The following is a 20,008-nucleotide window of genomic DNA, read 5'->3' as shown; positions in this document are numbered from 1 at the left end:
AACAGAGCAAACCTCACCCAGAACCCCCTTCCCTCCCCACCACCAGCACTTGGGATATCGGAGATCGGGGAGTTGAGCTCCTTAAATAAAAGTCTGACTTCATAGTTGTTTTTTGTCATGTATCCGATTTCTTCTAAAGTGTCCACCGGTCTTCAAAAGGCACAAAATGAGGTGTTTCTGAGAGTGTGGCTCCATTTCCATCTGTTTGGTCTCCACTGTGTCTGACACTGTGTCTCATAAGTGTGCAGAAATAATATAATATAATATAATATAATATAATATAATTTAATATAATATAATATAATATAATATATAATGTCGTAATATCATATCATATAATATATCTTGGTGATGCAGTGGCGCAGTAGGTAGTGCTGTCGCCTCACCGCAAGAAGGTCGCTGGTTCGAGCCTCGGCTGAGTTTGCATGTTCTCCCTGCGTTTGCGTGGGTTTCCTCTGGGTTTCCCCCCACAGTCCAAAGACATGCGGTACAGGTGAATTGGGTAGGCTAAATTGTCCATAGGGTATGCATGTGTGCGAATGAGTGTGTATGGGTTTCCCAGTGATGGGTTGCGGCTGGAAGGGCATCCGCTGCGTAAAACATATGCTGGATAAGTTGGCGGTTAATTCCGCTGTGACAACCCAAGATTAATAAAGGGACTAAGCCGAAAGTGAATGAATGAATTAATAATAAATCTTTGTTACCATAAAAATACAAAACTGAAAATGGCTCCTGAAAATTCAGCTTTTCCATCAAAGAAATACATTTCATTTTAAAATGGATTAAAATAAAAGGTTATTTTAAATTGAAATGGCATTTTAATGGCATCTTGATTAAAAAATATGTTTCTGTGTATTTTTCCTATATGATAGATTAAATAGTTGCTTGTTATTATGTCAAAGTTTTTTTACACAAGCTTTGAAAATAGATAAAAAATGTCCAGCTTTTATTATTTTTAATGATCAATAGTGTTTCACATTTATGTTTATCCTGTATTTTTATATAACATAATTATTTTCATAATTTCTAATGATAAAATATTATTTCAAATTTCTATTTAAATTGTATTGTATGTTGTAATAATAAATTCACTAATACGTTTTTGTTTTATTCTAATTATTATCAAATAATCATAAAAGTGTCTGTTTTCATTTTCAAAATGATTTATTGTTATATGATATATATTTTATAAGTTGTATATTTTATATAGCAATAAATAACATCTTTAAAATATTTCATAGCATAATAATATAATATCAATAAATATATAAATAATTCATTCATTCATTCATTTTTTTCCCTTCGACTTAGTCCTATATTCCTTAGGGGTCACTACAAATGAGTGAACCGCTATCTTATCTAGCATATGTTTTACACAGCAGATGCCTTTCCAGCTGCAGCCCAGTACTGGGAAACACCTATAAACTCTCACATTTACATACATACACTTTGGTGAATTTAGTTTATTCAATTCACCTTACGCATGTCTTTGGACTGTGGGGGAAACCGGAACACCAAATATACAGGGAAAAGTACAAAGCTGTAAATGCCTTTTTCTTAGCCCAGTCTTCTTATCTGTCAAATAAGTTGTAGTCAGTGACTCAGTGAATCGTCCTTCCCTCATCTCTGACTCTTACCTTGACTCTTTTTTTTTTTTTTTTTTTTTTGTAACTCTCCAGAGAAACCCATGAGGACAGCAGGCCAAACCAGCTGCAAGGCAGAAAATGATTGAGGTGAGACAGAGAGAGAGAGCGCTTTGTGTCGGTCAAGGGTCAGATCTTCACTGCTAAATGAGAACAATCTGGAGCTGCTTGAGAACTGTGAGTCCAACCAAAGAAGACACAGATTAAAAGTGCTGCAAAATCAGCTAAGGCCAAACACTGCAATCAAACATACTATTTATGCACCTGTTAGTTTTGAAGTTTTGGGCTTTTTGGCTTACCATGTAGAGATCTTTTCAGTGTTAATATAAAATACATCTTATAATTATTTCCTCTCTCACACATTATGGGTTTGTGCGTGCGAGTTTAATCAAACAACATATTTAGAAAGGATTATTTTCACAAAAGCATTTTTTCCTCCCGCAATGATGCATAAACCTGTTATATCTTTTATTCTACAAAAATATTGGGAAGATTATTTTCTGCATTTTACTTTCTGATCTGAATTATGGATCACAAAACTCTGACTCATATATAAAAATAAAAAAAAGTTTTATATCTTTTTAGATTTTTGTGCAAAACACACATAAGAATTTACAGTTCAAGACAGTCAGAATTATTAGCCCCCCTATTTTTTTCCCCCAATTTCTGGGGAGATTTATTCAACACATTTCTGATTTGTTTTATCTTATGCACCTGCTGAAAGGGGCACCTCAGCCAATGAGGGCAGAGGGGCAGTGGCTCTAGCCATCGGGCCACCCCCCTGTGCACGGCACTGTTTAAAATTATTACTCTTTGATTATGTTAGTGGCTGTTTTTGCCCTATTGACTTCCATTATATTGACATTTTTTGATTGTTGGTGGTTTTCCCTGTTGAAAAGAGATCAAATTTGTAATAATGTTGTTATAATGGAAGTCAATGGGGCAAAAACATAACAAAAGTGTAGTATTTATTGTAGTTTTGCTGAGTTTTTGAAAACCTTTCAAAGTATTTTCCCGAAATATGTGTCAAAATAACAGCGCATGCTCATTCAGACAACGTAGTCTCGCGGACGTTTCTGGAGACTGCGAATTATGTAGCCGGAGGTATGAATGTCTGCATTTCATTTTTTTAAGCGAACCCTACTGGGCGGTATGACGACATTCCATTTGGCGCTTACCGGCTGATCGCTTACCTCTGTGTGGAGGGCTTTCCCGCCACAATCAGTTTGTCCAATTAGCTCGTCGTGTACGTTGGCGGATTTGAGATGCAGAGAGGAGTTGACCACGACGATGACCGAGTACTCGCGAGAGGCATTTGAGATGTGAAAAAGCACACACAGTGGCCTCTCGTGGATTCATGAAAACAAAAACTGCAAAAATGCATTACTCCCCAGACGTATTTTGTGGTCTCCAGAAAGGTCCACGGGACTACGTTTTTAGAGTGAGCCTGGGTTGCAAAATAAGGTTTGTCATGAAAAATCATTCCATTTTCTGAAACACAGAAAGTTGTGGCCAAACTAAGACCTAAATCACCCGAGGGTGGATGAAAACATCCCCAACAGGGCGAGTGTTAAGAGAAAAATATTAAGAAAAAGATTCTATTCTATTTTTGTTAGATGAATGTAGGACATAAAGAAACAACACAAGTGCCTGGGATATCCAGAATGCATTTTTTACAGCATCAATGAAATGAATGGTGCCTAAATGAGATGGACTACATTAAAACAAGACCAAGCCCTGCTCTGAAAAGCGATCGCCTGGCAAGAGCTGCTTAGACTTCTTCTTCAGACTCGTACAAATTTCACCATAATCACTGCAAGGGTAGATTTCCTGTCTTTTATTCACATGGTCTGGGGGAAATGAAAGCAGGTGACTGGGGAACACATCCCTGATGGAGACAAGTGGAAAAGGGGCTGCAGACAGTGTGTTGGATCTTGTTCCTGTCTACAGCTAATTTACAGCAGTGTTGTGGAAATCAAAGGCTGCTTCACAGTGCATCAAAAGGCTGTTCTGTGTGGCAGGATTAAGACTGCAATCCGTCATTACGTCCAGCTGTCATGTGTCTCACTGCTTGCTTACTGGCCTGACATTACTGCAAAGTTTTGGGAGTACACATATCTATAGGAAGATGCATTTAATAAAACGGGCTTGTGTTTAAATATTCAAGCCAAGTCAGTTTAATTTAGGTTTAGTGCATAATGAAACAAAACTATAGTACACATAAAGTCAATCTATACTATGTTTGTTAAATCGCTTAAAACAAGAAAGGCGTCCTTCTGTATTTACGATTGAAGACAAAATTATTAGCCCTCTGATGAAATTTTATTTTTTTCCAGACGTTTAACAAAGCAATGCCAATTTTAGCATAACATATTATTTTTTGTCTTCTGGAGAAAGTCTCTGAAATCTTAAAAATAATAATAGCTGCCTTGAGAAATTAATTTTGTTGGATTTGCTACAGAACAGACCACTGTTGTCCAATAGCATGTATAATTAACCTAACTAGTCCACCTAATTAACCTAGTTAAGCCTTTAAATTGCACAAGTATATTGTGTTTTGAAACACTAGTGTCTTGCAAAGACCAAGGGAATTAGGTAAAGGGCACCTATTTCACCTCTTTTTCAAGATTTAAGATAAAGCTTTTGTGTCTCATTAGGAAGTGTCGGTAAAGTTTCAGCTCAAAACACCCATCAGATTATTAATTATAGCTTTCAGAATATTGGAATTTTCTGCTCTGAACACATTGTAGCTGTTTTTGTTGGCTGTGCCTTTAATGCTAGTTCTCCTTGCCCACCGTTACCACATGCCTGTCAGAGTGTGCCTCAATCTCCTCCTTCTGCGTCAGATAAACAGCACAGTGACAGACATGAAAGAAGCAGATCTCATGTAACGTTTGTGAGAAATACTACAGTAAAAACTTTCCCAATGATTATTTGATGTATTTATTGAGAAGTTCATGCACACACACACACAAACACACACAGCGAACACACAACAGTGTGCTTGTTAAACTTTGCACTGTTTTTGCATGGCAATAGTGACAGGATACACATTAATATATACCACTGTATGGATATCCATTATGTTGATGTACAAAATAAACCTAATTTAACGTCCACAAAAAAAGTAAAGCTGAAGTAAACCGCTGTAATTGATTACAAACATAAACTGTTATAAAAACATGTTAAACTTGTAAAACTCATTCTTGATCACATTTGATAATGATTGAGGATCACAGCAAGCTGAACAGATCTTTTAATCCCACTTGCTTTCTGCACGTCCAGTCTTGTTAATATGATTATATGCGTTACTTCGGAGACATGTTAATGCGCTGCTGTCAATCAATTCGGTGGGTGGGGAAACCGCACTCCTACAACACGTTGCAGTGGGCCTATTTTAACTTAATAAACATTTTTAAAAAGAGACTTATTGTCTTTATATCACCCCAATATGACTAGACCCACTATACTTACACACAAACAACAATACATACAAAACAACATACAAAAGATGGTTTTCATCATAGGTGCCCTTCAATAGAAATTAAGTTATTAAAATGATCATGTTTTAAAATGTCTCATAAAATGTCTAATAATTAAACAAAACAAAAAAATATATGCAAATAATGCAAGCTTTTTTTGCAATATTAGATTGAAAGATTAGTAATGGCTCATACATATACCCAACCATCTCTTTCAGATCTAGCATCTTGTTGGTCATTATAGCAATTGCTAGAATTCCTATTGAAACAAAAGGATTTGTCACTGGAAATCCGCAGTATGATGGTAAATGTGACATCAGTTTAAGAATGATTATTAAAACTGTATTGTAGCATTATAGTTATCGTCCTTGGTGTGAACAGCTAACATTTTTTCTTAAAATCTTAGTATAAGCAATCATTTCTTGATGAAGCTTTATTAAAGAGCCCATATTATGGGTTTTTGAAAATTCCCCTCCATGTAGTGTGTAACACAGCTCTAAGTGAAGTGAAGTATCCAGCTAAGGCTTAAATCTGTTAGTGTACAGTGTTTAAAACTGTTGATTCATCTATAAAAGAGTCGACTCATAGTGCTTCAAACGAGTCGCCTTGATTCATTAGGTGTTTCGCCATGACGTACGAACGAAACCAAGTTATTCACGTGCACGCGCAAACCTGGGAAATTTCAAACCTGAGGCCCCGCCCTCTGACACAGAAACCCAGACACACACACACAAACACACACAAACATGCCGGTCGATTGAAGTCACACTGCAGATGGATATATTGAGTCTCTACCCAAAGATGAAACCTCAGCATTATAGCCAAGCAGTTGAAAACTACTGGAAACTTCTGGAAACTACATGCTACAAAGAATACTTCATCAGCGTTTGTTAAAGGAAGGATCAGTAAAGAGTAACTTACTGATGGACGTCAGGATGGATTTTTTTCCTCCATTTCTCAAGTGTAAGTACGTGCGAATAAAGTTGCCTCGTTGACTCTAGCTTGCAAATGTATTTAGTTGTGATTTGTTACTTGTAACCGTGTGTACTGTATCAGGTTAACTGGCTATATTCTCTTATCGCGTGCAAAGTCACGTTAAAAACGCGACGCGTGCTGCTTTGTTAACGGAGCTCCGTGGACGAGGAGTAGTGTGTGTGTCTGTGTGTGCGTGTGCGCGCTGTCGTCCGGAGGTGTGTGTAATTTTGTGTGTGTGTGTGTGTGTGTGTGTGTGTGTTTGTGTGTGTGTGTGTGCAATATGTGTGTGTGTGTCTGTGAAAAGAGCAGAGTGAGAAGCTAGGAGATCTCCTCTACTGTTTTTGGAGTTTTTGCTCAATAAAATAGTTAGTCATCTGAATTTTCAAGTCCATAGTCTGTATTTACATTGACCCACTGGCAGCTAAAATCCACGCCTACACTATCGAGCGTGTATGAACTGTGATTACTTTTATATTGCTGATTAGCTGTTTGGCATTTCACTCTCTGACTGAAGGCAGTCGACCAATTACGACCAATCGTAAAAATAAATGCAGATTATAAGACCACGAAAGTGTTTTTTGACCTTGCATGCATATTAAACTGTTGTTGGAGACCCTTACAACCAAGATATGACCCTATTTCATGTATAATATGGGCTCTTTAAAATAATAGCTGACCTCTCGCATAGTTTATTTTGTGAGTACAAGTTCTGGGAGACGATACAGGCTGTCTGTGTGCAAATACAATCGTTTTTAGAAATCTTTTTCACCTACACCTACATCATTTAGACCTTTATATATAATATTTGTGTTGATGATTAAATGTTTGTGTTGATTTGTGTTGTCTGTTTTGTTTCCCATTGAGGCCAATAAAGTGTATTAAGTATTAATGTCACGATATGGGGGTGATGAAGAGGAGGCGAGGACCCAAATGCAGGGAATGAAGAATTTAATGAAAAAATAAAACAAAAACAAAACTCAAATCTCCCCATGTGGGGAAAAACACAACATTATATTACACACTCAACAAGACTTTTCAAGACAAGACTTTAAACCGCTGTTGTAGAATGGAAATCAGCAACAGGGAAGGGAACAATCAATAACGGACCAGCACGGAACAGAGCACACTAGGAGAATAAATAGGAAAGACAAACCAATAAACAGACAGGCGGACAGGTGAAAATAATAATTACAAACAAGGTAACAAGGTGGGTGGGACAAGACAATAGACGGGAGAGCGCATGACACAGAAAGACAATACAAGCCATGCGCTCACATAACACAACACTGAAGCACACGACAAAAGCACGTGACCACAATGTAAACACCGAGCCACGTGCTTTGACAAAAGACGCAAGACACAAGCACACGATGAATGAAAGCACTCACCGTGCGCACACACACGCAGCGTGCATGCTTCATCCCAGCGCCGACCAAAACCGAAACCAACAAGACTGAGACGCTGGGAATGAAACACCACGCTGCTGACAAACGAAAACACAAACACGAGTACAAGAGCGCACGCGTCTGAGTGACGCAGAGCGCGCGCGCGGCCGCGTCAAGCAGGAGCGCGCACACTCTACGTACACCCACGACGGCGCGCGCTCACACAGAGACAGAAACAGGACCCGACATGAGAAGTGTCAGAGCTCTGCCACCAAAACAAGAATTTACAAGACCAAAGTGGCAGAACCCTGACACTAGCCCCCCCCAAAAGGGACGCCACCTGGCGTCCCTAAAGGGAACATCCAACAAGGTACAAGACAGACAAGAAACACTAGAAGACAACAAAACAGGCAACATCAACAGACACAAGACAGGGGGGTGAACAGGCAAGACAACATGAAGGGAGGGAGGGAGGGAAGCCAAGCCAGACCCAACAAGACAAACAAGGGAGGGATGGGAGGGCAAGACCAGGGAGGATCAGGAGGGACAGTCCAGGGTGGATTCAGTGGGTCGGGGGCCCCGGCAGGGAGCCAGGGTGGAGCCGGAGGGTCCGTCCAGGGTGCAGAGAGGGAACACCAGGGAGGAGCAGGAGGGACGACCCAGGGAGAGTCTATCAGGGGAGACAAGGCAGGAGGTCGGTGGGGAGCCGGCTGGGCTGGAGACCAGAGGGGAGCCGGCAGGGCTGGAGACCAGAGAGGAGCCGGCAGGGCTGGAGACCAGAGGGGAGCCGGCAGGGCTGGAGACCAGAGGGGAGCCGGCAGGGCGAGGCGCCGGGCTGGGACCGGCAGGACGAGACGTCTGGGTGGGGCCGGCAGGGCAGGGCGCCGAGCTGGGGCCGGCTGGGCGAGACGTCTGGGTGGCGCCGGCAGGGCGAGACGTCTGGGTGGCGCCGGCAGGGCGAGACGTCTGGGTGGCGCCGGCAGGGCGAGACGTCTGGGTGGCGCCGGCAGGGCGAGACGTCTGGGTGGCGCCGGCAGGGCGAGACGTCTGGGTGGCGCCGGCAGGGCGAGACGTCTGGGTGGCGCCGGCAGGGCGAGACGTCTGGGTGGCGCCGGCAGGGCGAGACGTCTGGGTGGCGCCGGCAGGGCGAGACGTCTGGGTGGCGCCGGCAGGGCAAGGAGCCGGGCTGGGGCCGGCTGGGCAAGACGTCTGGGTGGCGCCGGCAGGGCAAGACGTCTGGGAGGCGCCGGCTGGGCAAGGCGTCTGGGAGGTGCCGGCAGGGCAAGGAGCCGGGCTGGTGCCGGCAGGGCTAGACGTCTGGTTGATGCCGGCAGGGCAAGGAGCCGGGGTGGCGCCGGCAGGGCAAGGAGCCGGGCTGATGCCGGCAGGGCTAGACGTCTGGTAGGTGCCGGCAGGGCAAGGGGCCGGGCTGGGGCCGGCAGGGCTAGACGTCTGGGTGGTGCCGGCAGGGCAAGGGGCCGGGCTGGGGCCGGCAGGGCAAGACGTCTGGTTGGGACCGGCAGGGCAAGACGGCTGGGTAGCGCCGGCAGGGCAAGACGGCTGGGTGGCGCCGGCAGGGTAAGGGACCGGGTTGGGGCCGGCTGGGCAAGACGTCTGGGTGGCGCCGGCAGGGCAAGGAGCCGGGCTGGGGCCGGCAGGGCTAGACGTCTGGTAGGTGCCGGCAGGGCAAGGGGCCGGGCTGGGGCCGGCAGGGCTAGACGTCTGGTAGGTGCCGGCAGGGCAAGGGGCCGGGCTGGGGCCGGCAGGGCTAGACGTCTGGGTGGTGCCGGCAGGGCAAGGGGCCGGGCTGGGGCCGGCTGGGCAAGACGTCTGGGTGGCGCCGGCAAGGCAAGGAGCCGGGCTGTGGCCGGCACTGAGCGGCGCTCAGGGGCTGGAGCCGACACTGGAGGGCGCTCAGGGGCTGGAGCCGACACTGGAGGGCGCTCAGGGGCTGGAGCCGACACTGGAGGGCGCTCAGGGGCTGGAGCCGACACTGGAGGGCGCTCAGGGGCTGGAGCCGACACTGGAGGGCGCTCAGGGGCTGGAGCCGACACTGGAGGGCGCTCAGGGGCTGGAGCCGACACTGGAGGGCGCTCAGGGGCTGGAGCCGACACTGGAGGGCGCTCAGGGGCTGGAGCCGACACTGGAGGGCGCTCAGGGGCTGGAGCCGACACTGGAGGGCGCTCAGGGGCTGGAGCCGACACTGGAGGGCGCTCAGGGGCTGGAGCCGACACTGGAGGGCGCTCAGGGGCTGGAGCCGACACTGGAGGGCGCTCAGGGGCTGGAGCCGACACTGCAGCAGAGGTCTTCCTTTTTAACCTCCGCTTCTGAGTGCGGGTCAGCCCTTGAGGGCTGGACATGGGCTGGGAGGCGGCGCTGGTGGTGGTGGTGCAAGGGATCCTCTCCTCCTGAAGGATCCCTTTCTCCTGCTGCTGAACCATGTGATTAATAAATTGCTGGAATGACCAGCCCACCATTCTCTGGATCTGCAGGGGAAGAAGGGGCTTGTCCAGAGCAAAATTTAGGTGGGTAATAAGCAGCCAGTCATTAAAATTCAGCCCCTCAGCTGCCTTGCGGAATTTCTCCGCAAACTCCTCCAAATTCAAGCCACATTGTTTCAGTGACTGCAAATGCAGCAACTTAGTAATGCGGCTGGCGAAGGAGCCATCTTCACTCCGCTGGGTCCTCATTCTGGCTGGTCCGTTCTGTCACGATATGGGGGTGATGAAGAGGAGGCGAGGACCCAAATGCAGGGAATGAAGAATTTAATGAAAAAATAAAACAAAAACAAAACTCAAATCTCCCCATGTGGGGAAAAACACAACATTATATTACACACTCAACAAGACTTTTCAAGACAAGACTTTAAACCGCTGTTGTAGAATGGAAATCAGCAACAGGGAAGGGAACAATCAATAACGGACCAGCACGGAACAGAGCACACTAGGAGAATAAATAGGAAAGACAAACCAATAAACAGACAGGCGGACAGGTGAAAATAATAATTACAAACAAGGTAACAAGGTGGGTGGGACAAGACAATAGACGGGAGAGCGCATGACACAGAAAGACAATACAAGCCATGCGCTCACATAACACAACACTGAAGCACACGACAAAAGCACGTGACCACAATGTAAACACCGAGCCACGTGCTTTGACAAAAGACGCAAGACACAAGCACACGATGAATGAAAGCACTCACCGTGCGCACACACACGCAGCGTGCATGCTTCATCCCAGCGCCGACCAAAACCGAAACCAACAAGACTGAGACGCTGGGAATGAAACACCACGCTGCTGACAAACGAAAACACAAACACGAGTACAAGAGCGCACGCGTCTGAGTGACGCAGAGCGCGCGCGCGGCCGCGTCAAGCAGGAGCGCGCACACTCTACGTACACCCACGACGGCGCGCGCTCACACAGAGACAGAAACAGGACCCGACATGAGAAGTGTCAGAGCTCTGCCACCAAAACAAGAATTTACAAGACCAAAGTGGCAGAACCCTGACAATTAAGTACAAAATAATTAGTCGGATGGCAACCGCAAGGTACATTGAAAAGCTAAAAAGCAAGAGGAAAATATAATAGTTTAACACTAAAATGAACATAACTGTACAATAAATAAAGACCGTATAAAAGGCTAAAAAAACAACATCAAAATACAAAAGATTAAGACTCAGAAAATGTAAATGTAAATACATAAACAAGTGCTGCTATTATTGAAAAATACATGGATTATTAGTGCATGCATTAGATTGTATTTAGTATCACATTCTCTATATAGCTAAAATTAAGTACTACATAAATCAAAGCAAATTCCCAGTTTCGAGGTAAACGTGTGCATGTTTGTGTATGTATGTATATTCTCGGCACCCCAATGGATTTGCTCCGCTTTTTTCCTGCACACAATCCTCAGCGCGACTCATTCAATCCTTGAACTCTGCTCTGACCTCTGCCTGTTATTTTCCCAAAAGTTCTCAAAGTTCTCAGATATCCCATTTCATACCAGAGGAGGCGTTGACCAGAGAGCTAGAGAACACAGCCGGGATAGTGTGCTCATGGGAATGGACCAAAGACTAATTAGATTTGTTCAGACGACTTCACAATGTTTTTCTCAAAGTGGAGAAATCTGAGGATAGTTTGTTGCATGCCCTGTTGCCTTAAGTGAATGCGAGATGTTTGTGGATCTTTTTACAACTCGTGTTGTCAGCCTCTGTTGTAATTATCGCTAATGAGAATCCATGTCGACAAGCACTGTTGTGCTGAATGTCAGTACAGTATGCAGTTTGTGCTAGGGTTTATGCTGGTGAATTATTTGAATATGTTTGACAGTTCCACGATGCAATCAAACTGGTGTATATTTATTATTTCTACCACTTAAGAATAAGAATCGCTTCATTCATATCAGGTTTTATTATGGATAAATGACACCAAAAAATGAGATAAAAGCTCTGCACAATTAAACTAATCCAGAAATTAATGTTTAAATTTAAATGCAAAAGCTATTTAAAAAAAAAAAAAATTCACATACACTGTAAACAAATGCTGCCTTTTAATTAACTTTTCTACTCATCTGAAATTAAATCATTCATTCCTTTATTTTCCTTCAGCTTAATCTCTTATCTATCAGGGGTCGCCACAGCATAAGGAACCAACGACTCATCCAGCATATGTTTTACGCAGTGGATGCCCTTCCAAACCCCTCCATGCGAACATGGAGAAATCATGCACTCCACACAAAAATGCTAACTGGCCCAGCCGGGAGCCGAATCAGTGACTTTCTTGCTGTGAGGCTTTATTGCTAACCACTTAGGCAACTTACATCGATCAAATTAAATAAAAATATTTTGTTTAACTTCGTATAACTTAAAAAATGTAGTTGAAATCTGATTAACTTAATAAAATATGTTAATGCATAAAATTAATTATTGTCTTGACTTTTTGTCATTCAAGAGTTCACACTTAGATATTGCGTGACGCTATTAGCAGGTTTGACATGCTGTCCCTGGAAAGAACCCTGAGCTCAAGGATAGTTGAGCCCAGGGCTCCTGCCTGGTCAATAAGCATACTGTATAAGAGGGTCTGAGATCAGGTAGGTCTCGAGAGCTCCCCCTGGTAAAAGAGCAAAAGGAGGAGATGCGGTGGAATAGGGGATTTTTCCCAAACGAAGATAAGGCAGTATAGGGCGAATCAGTCTAGGCTTGGATCATTCTTATTGGATTCTTGCTAATTAGTTATGTTCCTATGCACGTCCAAAACTTACACATTGCTTAATACACACAGGATGTACAGCAACACACAAATATCTTTACAAATGACTAAAATTAAATGATTAAAATATTGCACAACTTATTATTTTCTACATAAATATAAATACCACTACCTCTATGCCTTTTCCATGTCAGGGGGCTTTTCTCAGTTTATTTATAGCAGTTCGCATTTGTGTAATGTTTTATTATTAGCAGTATTATTTATTATATGCATGTTCATATTTGGTTTAATAAAAACAAGTTTAGATTTGTCCACATGTCAGGTTTTGGAGACGTATACATCACCATATGGATGTGTGTTTGGATAAAACTGGCTGTGTTGTTTGATCACATTTCATTATTATTGGTCATTTATTCATTTGCCGGAAATTTGAACAGAATTTAGAAATAGTTTTGAAACAAATCTTTGTGCTTAAACAAAATTAAATATGTTGTCTAACAGATGCCTTCAGTGGAGTGCTTACAACACCGTTTCCCTATCCACGAAAGTAAAGGAGTAAAATAAAGAGAAGGTAAAGAGGCAGAGTGGAGGAGACTTGTTCTTTATTCTCGTGCTGCAGATGGTCTGTTAAACTGTTTTCTCGATAGTTAAGTGTTTAGTTTTTCCACTTACAAAGTCTGACATGTAAATAGCAAATGTGCCATGGCACCACGCAACTGACTCTTAAAGGGAATGGGAGATGAGACTCTGATTGGTTTAATTAAAAACACGCCCATAACTTATTAGGAAAATAAGCACAACCCTGTTAGACCATGCGCCGGGGCGCAAAGCTTATTTTTACATCCTTAAAATAGCAAAAGCAGATTTGGACATGCCCTAATGCTTTTGCGCCATGCACTTGCGCCATGCACTTTAGACTTTGCTTTGCGCCTAGATCATTAAAATAAAGCCCTATGTGTTAAACGCAATAGATGATATTCTGAAGAATGTTGGTAACAAGCCATTACCTTCCACAATAGAAAAAAATACCATGGAAGCCAAAGGCATTCTTTAAATGACCTTAAACTGTTTCTTAATATCAGCCAATTGAACAATCAAACACAATGAAAAGATGAAACAAATACACAGGTAAAGCTCTTTGCCTAAAATGCATATAAAACAACAGGATTGTGGTTGTGGCTGCTCTGCTGGCACAGTCAGTAACTGGTAGGCAGCAGGCCAAGCAGGTTTCCCCCAAAGGGGCAGTTCCAGCCGCACATGTCTGAGACTCGAGCTTTGTTTGTCTACTCCGAGCAGCTCGGTATCCAACAGACGTGAGCGAGACACACAGGCTTGGCATTACCACTGCTCACACGCTAATCCTGCACAGACCAAACAGCTTACCCCAGCCAGGGGGAACACGCTCGTGAAAGCAGGTGTTAATTAGAGCCAGCTCGGCCTGCTGGTGCTGCTGGTGTATCTGGGCCTGTGAATCAGTTTCTGAAGAATGGGTGGGCTCATGTGCTGTGACATCACACCCGTACCGTCCCGGTGAGAGAGTGCGCACCGACAGGACTTTCATTGTTTGGTGGGAAAAAGATCCATGTGTTAGAAATCCTCCTCCCACGTGCCGCAGACACAGACTTTGACTGAAACCCAACTCCAGGCCCAGGAGCACCACGCTGATGAAAGACAGTGTTAAGGCTCCAGAAATCCCAGCCTGTCACGCCACAGCTCAGCCATCGCCGTGGCCTTATGGGAGATGGAGTCTGAGTGTGGGGGTGGTTACAAGAGGGGAAGTAGGGGAGTGTGTTGAGCTCATGAAGTATATAACTCACATTCTTCAATACTTCAAAAAGACTAAAATCTCAGCCAACTGTTGAAAACTGTACAGGAGTGTGTTTCCAACCAAATAGCCAATAGATTTCATGCAGGTGACATTGAAAGCCTGTTTCAAAGATGGTCATTAGGCTCAACTCCTACTGCAGAAAACATCCTCCTAACTCTAACACTTCACCTCCACCTCCTGCCTGGACTTTGAAATTTGGATTTAGTTTTCTCCAAATTTGATGATGAATCATATGTTTCCTATTGGACCCAAATAAATTAAACTGGCTTTCATCACTAAAGTAAACATTGGACCAGATCTTTGTCCACACAACTTGCTCATCAGCAAAGGTTCGTCTGGCTTTTGATTTTTTTCTGCTGATGAAAGGCTTGGTCAATATCAGTTCATATTTGCTTAAACAGTAAGATGGATTCTTAGCCTGCTTAGCACTGATCTGGTGAGCAATTCCAGCTGCAGTGTTGAACACATTGCCCATTGAGATTCTCCATATTAACGGGATGGTCACTAATACCATATTTTAAACTTTAGTTCATGTGTAATGTAGCTGTGTGAACACAAACAAAATCTCTGTAGGTAATACGCTCAAAGTTCAATGCAAAGGGAGACATTGGCTTTTACAGAGTTAGTTTTGCAAAGCCTACAGCGAACAAAGTTTGGGGTCTAAAAAAATAACTAAAATCTGGGCTAGTGAGATCACAAACGCTTCAGATTATGCACATTCCCTATGTGCATACACCCCGCGCAACAATGAGGCATGGCCAGAGACACTATAATGTTATACCAGAGAAAGATAAATTGCCATCCAAACGCTGCTATATCCTTAGAGTTTGTTCTGTTTCTGTATTTGGGTTTCCAACGGACACGACACAAAGTGAGAAGTGCTTACAATTTAATTTTAATTATGCTTCAGTTAATTATAAAAATATATAGCTAACATTTGACAAAGGACACATATTGCTTTGTATCTTATAAACACAACCAAGCCTTAAAATATACACTATGGACCACTCCTTTAGAGCACCAGTAACAAAGTTTTTTTTCGTTATGTTTGAGGTCAAAAAGAAGACATATCTGTACCAGCTCTGCTAGTTGACCCTCCAGTGTGTTCCTGTTTCTAACTTCGTGTTGTTGTGTTGGATATTGTTCTACTGTCTGAACCCTGTGGATATAAGATAAGAAACAATCTCATGTTAAAAATGGTGTAGTTCTAGAGCATACCCAAGATTGAATAATCACCACGGACCAGTCGCTAAAAGGTATTTTGGAGCCAAAACTAATTCCTCCAAAAGTTTGCTTTGGTTTGGCTGGATTTTGTTTAAAGTTAGGCCATTTCAGTTTGCTCTTTAATGTTGTTTGAGGCATACCAGGGCATTTATCCTCTCCTCTCCTGCCCTACATTTGTAACTGTTAGTTTACACTCTCCATGGCAGATAAATAGGATCCAGCCCTGAACGTCAGATCTTGTCAGGAAATGTTGTTTTTTCCACTTATCTGGACAACAAGTTTGCAGAGTTTCCAATATCCAAGCTTGTTAACCAGTATTCAACTGAATTAACTATCTCCTCTCAATATAAGAGTTGGCTGAGAAAGACTAGAGAGGAGCAGAAGTAGGAGACAGCATAATGAGGATAAAGAAAGAGCAGAGTATTTTGAAAAATCTTAGTTGTGTATGATTCAATGCTTAGACTGACCAGGATAAATCCAACAAGTGTATTATACTACCAGCAGCACCAATGGATAATTACTACTTCACAACATTGTCCAGAGACGATACAGACCATGAAATGGAGACATTCTCCATTCTCTTATCTCTTTCTCATAAAAACAAGTGTCACATAAATCTACACAGTTATAGGATTTTAACAATATGGAAAAATGAAATAATAATAATAATAAAGCACTAATTATAGGAAAATATTATAAATAAAATATAAATGCATAATAAAATGACAAATAATAAGAAATAATAAAAATCAAATCATTAACTAATGATCAATAAAATGATATGATAATTATATAAATGATAAAACAATAAAATGAAGAATAAATGAATATAAACATTTGAAAATAAAACAACACGAATGAATGCTTGCTTTCTTGAAGCAACACACACATAACTTTGCTACAAAGATTCTCAAATCCTTAGATTCTTCAAAAGTAACATTTTAAAAGATGCAATATTATAGAAATCACAGACTTGGAAGGATCATTCATTTGGCCTTCATCTAGACATTCTGCATGTTGGAGGGTTTCAGTCACTTTTGAATGACTCATCATCTTGCAAAGTGTAACGACGGGGAGTGACACCAACAACAGAAGTTTGGATCCACGTACAGGTTTATTAGAATCGTCAGGCAAGCAGTGGTCAATACAGGGGCAACCAGACGTATGAGGGCAATCTAGAGTCAAAGTCAAATTAACAGGCAAATGGTCAGAGGCAGGCAGCAAACAGAATTAAATAAATAAGCAAGGCAATGATCAAAACACGGCAAAGGCAGACAAAGAAACCGCATTGTAATGTCACTGTGACAGATAACAAGACTCGGCAAACTGAATGGGTGAGTGTGTGGCTTAAATTGTGCGTGCAATCAGTCTCTGACAATACTCAGGTGGTGTGAATGTAATCAGTTTAGACGAGGAAGCATGTGTGTCAGGGTGAAGTGCATGTATGAAAATGTAGTCCAGAAATGGTGGAATTGTAGTCCATGAGTTATTGTGAGTGAGATTCAGTGATCTATGGAGTTATGATCGCTGGAGATTGTGAAACAAAGCCAGTGAAAACTGGAAAGTTGGGCTGTCGGTTATTTATTATTTAATTTTTTTAATAGATAATTTAGGCTATTACCTAGTGCCAGCTACCACCAATAACTTTGATCCCACCAATAACTGACTTCAGGAAAGTCTTTTTCGTGTTATTTTAACTTTTTAGAACGTGCTTCAGAATGTACTGTATGCAAGTGACACTCTTTCACTGCTTATGGGATAACTTAAATAGGACTAAGCAGTGACTTTAGGAAATTGTAGGTTGTTCTCCAATTTTGATTTCCACTGCTGTACAATAAGTTTAGTTCATTTTTTTTATTATCAGAATAACCATTTGATTGACCATTAATATTTATAAATGGCCAGATTATTCAGACTGGCCTGCCTAAATAATCTGTGTTTAGTCAGAATATATGGCTACATTTTCAGTGGCCTACAAAGGAAGCAGTATTTTGTAATGCTGTGGTTTCGTTTTATCCAGCAGGGACTAACTGGACCATGCTAACCATTCAAACCTTGACTTCTTGGTCTGAGTTGCATGTGCTTAAAGCTCCTGAGTCTTTATTTTTAGATGGAGCTCTTGCATGAAGCTTACTTCCCCTACCCAAAGTGTTCCCATGGTCTTAGCAAGCTAAATGATGTTGAGTGAGCCGACCCTGAACAAGGTCCTCCAGTGCCCATTTACACACACACACACATGCTTACACCAGACCCTGCACTGTCCCTGTCAACTGGTCAGAAACAGCCCAGGAACACACAAAACACAAGCAACCTAGAAACCTAATGTCATGGAACTTAGAAAAACTCAGCAACATCTAAAGGCATGAATGTCCTCAAGATGTGAAGCTCAAATCTGAAAGCCCATGGTAAGCCTGTATGCCTATACTATTAAGTATGTCCTTTCTGAGTAAAATATAACACTGAACTTACAGGAATTCATAAAAAAAAATAAAAAGGCATCTCAGCCTGCCTGTCAGACATTTCACACTGGATTAAAGATCATCATCTTCAGCTTAACCTCTCGAAAACGGAAATGCTAGAAGTTTCTGCCAACCCGACTCCACATCACAACTTTTCAATCCAGATCGACGGGGCAACCATTACTGCATCCAAAATGGTGAAAAGCCTTGGAGTAACGATTGATGACCAACTAAACTTCTCTGACCACATCTCTAGAACTGCTCGATCGTGCAGATTCGCACTCTACAACATCAGAAAGATCCGACCCTTCCTATCTGAACATGCAGCTAAACTCCTTGTTCAAGCTCTTGTTCTTTCCAGACTGGACTATTGCAACTCTCTACTAGCCGGGCTCCCAGCTAACTCTATTAAACCTCTTCAGATGCTTCAGAATGCAGCAGCACGAGTGGTCTTTAACGAACCTAAAAGAGCACATGTCACTCCGCTACTCATTCGTTTGCACTGGCTGCCAGTTGCTGCTCGCATCAAATTCAAACCACTGATGTTTGCTTACAAAGCGATTTCTGGCTGCACTCACTTCTGCGGATTTATAGGCCCTCCAGAAACTTGCGTTCTGTGAATGAACGTCGCCTCGTGGTTCCATCCCAAAGAGAAAAGAAAACACTTTCCCGAACGCTTGCACTCAATCTGCCCAGTTGGTGGAATGAACTCCCTAACTGCATCAGAATGGCAGAGTCACTCGCTGTCTTCAAAAAGCGACTAAAAACTCAACTATTTAGTCTCCACTTTCCTTACTAATATGCAACTACCTCTCTGACTCCTCAACTAACTACAAAAAAAAATAAAAAATTACTAATGCTTTCCTTCTTAGACTTTACACACCTGAAACTTGCCTACAGCACTTATTCATTGTTGCTCTTATAGTTGTGTAAATTGCTTCCTTGTCCTCATTTGTAAGTCGCTTTGGATAAAAGCGTCTGCTAAATGACTAAATAAATGTAAATGAATGAAAATTAATAATTACATAAATAAATATTTTAAAATATAAACATACAGGGCGCTATTTTGAGGATCTAGGCGCAAAGACCCAAGCGCAGGGCACAAAAGCATTAAGGGTGTGTCAGAACACTTTTGGTTGGGTTTAGGGAAAAAGGAGGGTGGGTCAGTCGATCAGTGAGTCAGTTAGTCGACAGTCAATGGACAGCGGCCTCTAGTTGATTTACACGAGAACAGCAGGCGCGAATGACACTTGCTAGAGAAATACCTCCTGGGAGATATTTGCCGCTCTTTAGAAATGTATATAGCGGTACATTTTCACAATCAGCCTGGGTTGAAAAATAAATAAATAAACAAACGCAGAATTGAATGTGGAATAATAGTCATTAAAGTGAATTTTATGGAAGAATATGAATATAACAGAACCCAAAGATATTGAACAGATGTAAAAACAAATACTCTTTATCTGCTTAAACGAATGTTTATGTTATGCACTTTTGTAAATTCACTTTGTTAATCCTTTAAAAAGCCTTATGTGTATGTTTTTTTTTCCAATAAAAGTTTAATATAAATATGTTTAACATTTATAAATATAATGCTAAGTTTTAAGTTTGATATAAAAAAAAAACATTTAAATGTCATGCATGAAGAGATATTTTAAAAAAGAATCTTTTTTAAAAATCAACTTCACCTTTAGTTCTTTCAGCGGTGAACTTAATAGCACCAGATGTACACCTAGAATAAAACAGCAATCATTTTAAAGAGGAATGTGGAAAATGTTGAAACACATGTATGTCT

General features: G+C 42.2%; 1 protein-coding gene and 1 long non-coding RNA gene across 11 annotated transcripts in view; one reads left to right on the top strand and one right to left on the bottom strand.

Annotated features, from left to right (window-relative positions):
• The window catches only part of LOC141376814 (uncharacterized), a 291,281-nt gene that overhangs the window by 72,781 nt on the left and 198,492 nt on the right, over positions 1 to 20,008 (top strand). For 9 of the 10 annotated variants that reach the window (XR_015504210.1, XR_015504215.1, XR_015504214.1 and 6 more), the window contains one exon: positions 1,680 to 1,820. This is a non-coding gene — a long non-coding RNA (uncharacterized LOC141376814). Of the gene's footprint in view, positions 1 to 1,679; positions 3,226 to 20,008 lie in introns of those variants that run through there. The other variant, XR_015504219.1, reaches the window with a different exon arrangement.
• LOC147841415 (uncharacterized) lies at positions 7,032 to 10,834 on the bottom strand. The gene is made up of 2 exons (XM_087276469.1): positions 9,730 to 10,834; positions 7,032 to 8,991 (listed from the first exon to the last, which is right to left on the bottom strand). Exons 1-2 carry the CDS (start codon positions 10,173 to 10,175, stop codon positions 7,902 to 7,904), a joined length of 1,536 nt encoding a protein of 511 aa, XP_087132595.1. The 5' UTR covers positions 10,176 to 10,834; the 3' UTR covers positions 7,032 to 7,901.

The sequence above is a fragment of the Danio rerio genome, chromosome 12 (assembly GCF_052040795.2).
Source record: "Danio rerio strain M-AB ecotype USA chromosome 12, GRCz13ab, whole genome shotgun sequence".
Lineage (NCBI taxonomy): Eukaryota > Metazoa > Chordata > Actinopteri > Cypriniformes > Danionidae > Danio > Danio rerio.
The sequence above is the reverse complement of the archived record's forward strand: the minus strand, read 5'-3'. Positions and strand labels throughout refer to the sequence as shown.